This window comes from Microtus ochrogaster, unplaced genomic scaffold (genome assembly GCF_000317375.1).
Source record: "Microtus ochrogaster isolate Prairie Vole_2 unplaced genomic scaffold, MicOch1.0 UNK6, whole genome shotgun sequence".
NCBI classification, from domain to species: domain Eukaryota; kingdom Metazoa; phylum Chordata; class Mammalia; order Rodentia; family Cricetidae; genus Microtus; species Microtus ochrogaster.
Window position 1 is genome coordinate 9840094 of NW_004949104.1, and position 1804 is coordinate 9841897.

The window sequence follows — 1804 nt, forward strand, 5'->3', positions numbered from 1 at the left end:
GTTCTGTAAGTTTATTTAAACATTAAAGCTGTATATATTCTTTAATATCTGCCTTGCATTTATTTACGCCGATACACTAGAAGATAAAGATGGAAGAATGGGACTGCCGAGGGTAGCATGATGCTTTTGTGTTTTTCCTTTTAGTTCTGGGGATCAAACTCAGAGTTTCTCAAATGTTAGCCAGAAGGTCTACCTCTGAGGAACCTTTTGATTGTGGTGGTTGGTAACATAAGTCCCTGTATTTTATATATACCTGTATATAAGCACACACACACACACACACACACACACACACACACACACACACACTTATAGAGATAGAGAGTCAATTATATTATATGTTAATTTAAGCAAAACAATGCTGAATCACATGTGTGCCCTTTATGGCCTGGATAGGCTCAGATAGATCCTATAACCTTCATAAGCCTCAGTTTCTCCACTGAGTGGCAGTGTATGACCAAAATGAAAGAGCTGGAAACTCTAAAAGGAAGGCCTGCTGCTGTCAACCTCTTAAGAACTTTTACTTAGCAATTCAGTGACATAAAACACAACAGCTGTGCCCAACTGGTCCCACTTGGAGAGTGCACAATAGGTGCTATGTCCTCAGCTAGAAGGGGCAACTCAAGCCATAAGGCAAAGTTCAGCCATTGCTGAACCCCCTCTCCTTCATCCTACAATAGACAAGAGCGCAGTGATTGGAATTTCAGACATGTTGGGTAGTCATGGGATAAATCATCTGGCTGAAGACAGGCCTCTGAGAGAGGAGGAGGTACAGCCTGCATTCCAGGCTAGGTACAGTCCCTGGGAGCTCTAAGAGTCCTCATCCCAGTGGTTCTCAACCTTCCTAACACTGCAACCCTTTAATATAGTTCCTCGGGTTGTGGTGACCCCCCCAACCATAAAATTATTTTCATTGCTACTTCATAACTATAATTTTATAGGGGAGCAATGTCTCGGTTTCAAAGACCACTAGAAACGTGTGTTTTCCGAAGGTCCTGACCCACAGGTTGAGAACTGATGCCTTACCCGAATCATGCGGTCTGAGCGATGGCGCCTGCGGATGCGGTTTAAGCCTTCCACAAAGCGGATGAAGCCATCTAAGAGCTGCCACTCATCTTCATCTGCACGGGGTCTGTCCCCATAGATGTCACAGTGCACCTCCCCTTCTGTGATGCGCTTAGTGGCAGTGACACAGGCTGGGAGAAGTAGGAATCGGGTTCTCCAGAACTTCAGAGACTCAATTAAACTACAGAGGACCAAGGAAATCAGAGTGGTGGTGAGAAAAAGAAGGTTATAAAAGCCTTCCTGGAGAGCTCTCTTTGAAGCTCATGCAAGACAAGACATCCTGTTCTGCTGCCCCAGATGGCTTTGCTTAAGACACAACACAAAACTGAAGACAACAAGGTGGCTTCTGCTTTAATCCCAGCATCAAGACAATACTTCTGTGAACCCAGTGAAGCAGTTGTCCACCATCAATTACAAAGCAGACAGGAAAGCTAAAACATTATAAATGAGACACCACAGCCGCGAGGCTACTAAGCAGCAAGGGAATCCTAGATGCTGAAAGCACATGTTAACAGGAAGCCTTGCATTTGCTAAAACCCATATAGACCTGTATATAATCACGCATGTGAACACACACACACAAAGAAAGGCAATTCTGCCGGGCGGTGGTGGCGCACGCCTTTAATCCCAGCACTCGGGAGGCAGAGTCAGGCGGATCTCTGTGAGTTCGAGACCAGCCTGGTCTACAAGAGCTAATTCCAGGACAGGCTCCAAAACCACAGAGATACAATGGAAAAAA

General features: G+C 45.2%; 1 protein-coding gene across 1 annotated transcript in view; it reads right to left on the bottom strand.

The window, feature by feature from the left end:
• Window positions 1–1804, bottom strand: part of Depdc5 (DEP domain containing 5) — a 124797-nt gene that overhangs the window by 44927 nt on the left and 78066 nt on the right. Inside the window, exon 29 of the mRNA XM_013353345.2 lies at window positions 1027–1246. Within this exon, the coding sequence (XP_013208799.1) occupies window positions 1027–1246 (220 nt within the window). The remainder of the gene's footprint in view (window positions 1–1026; window positions 1247–1804) is intronic.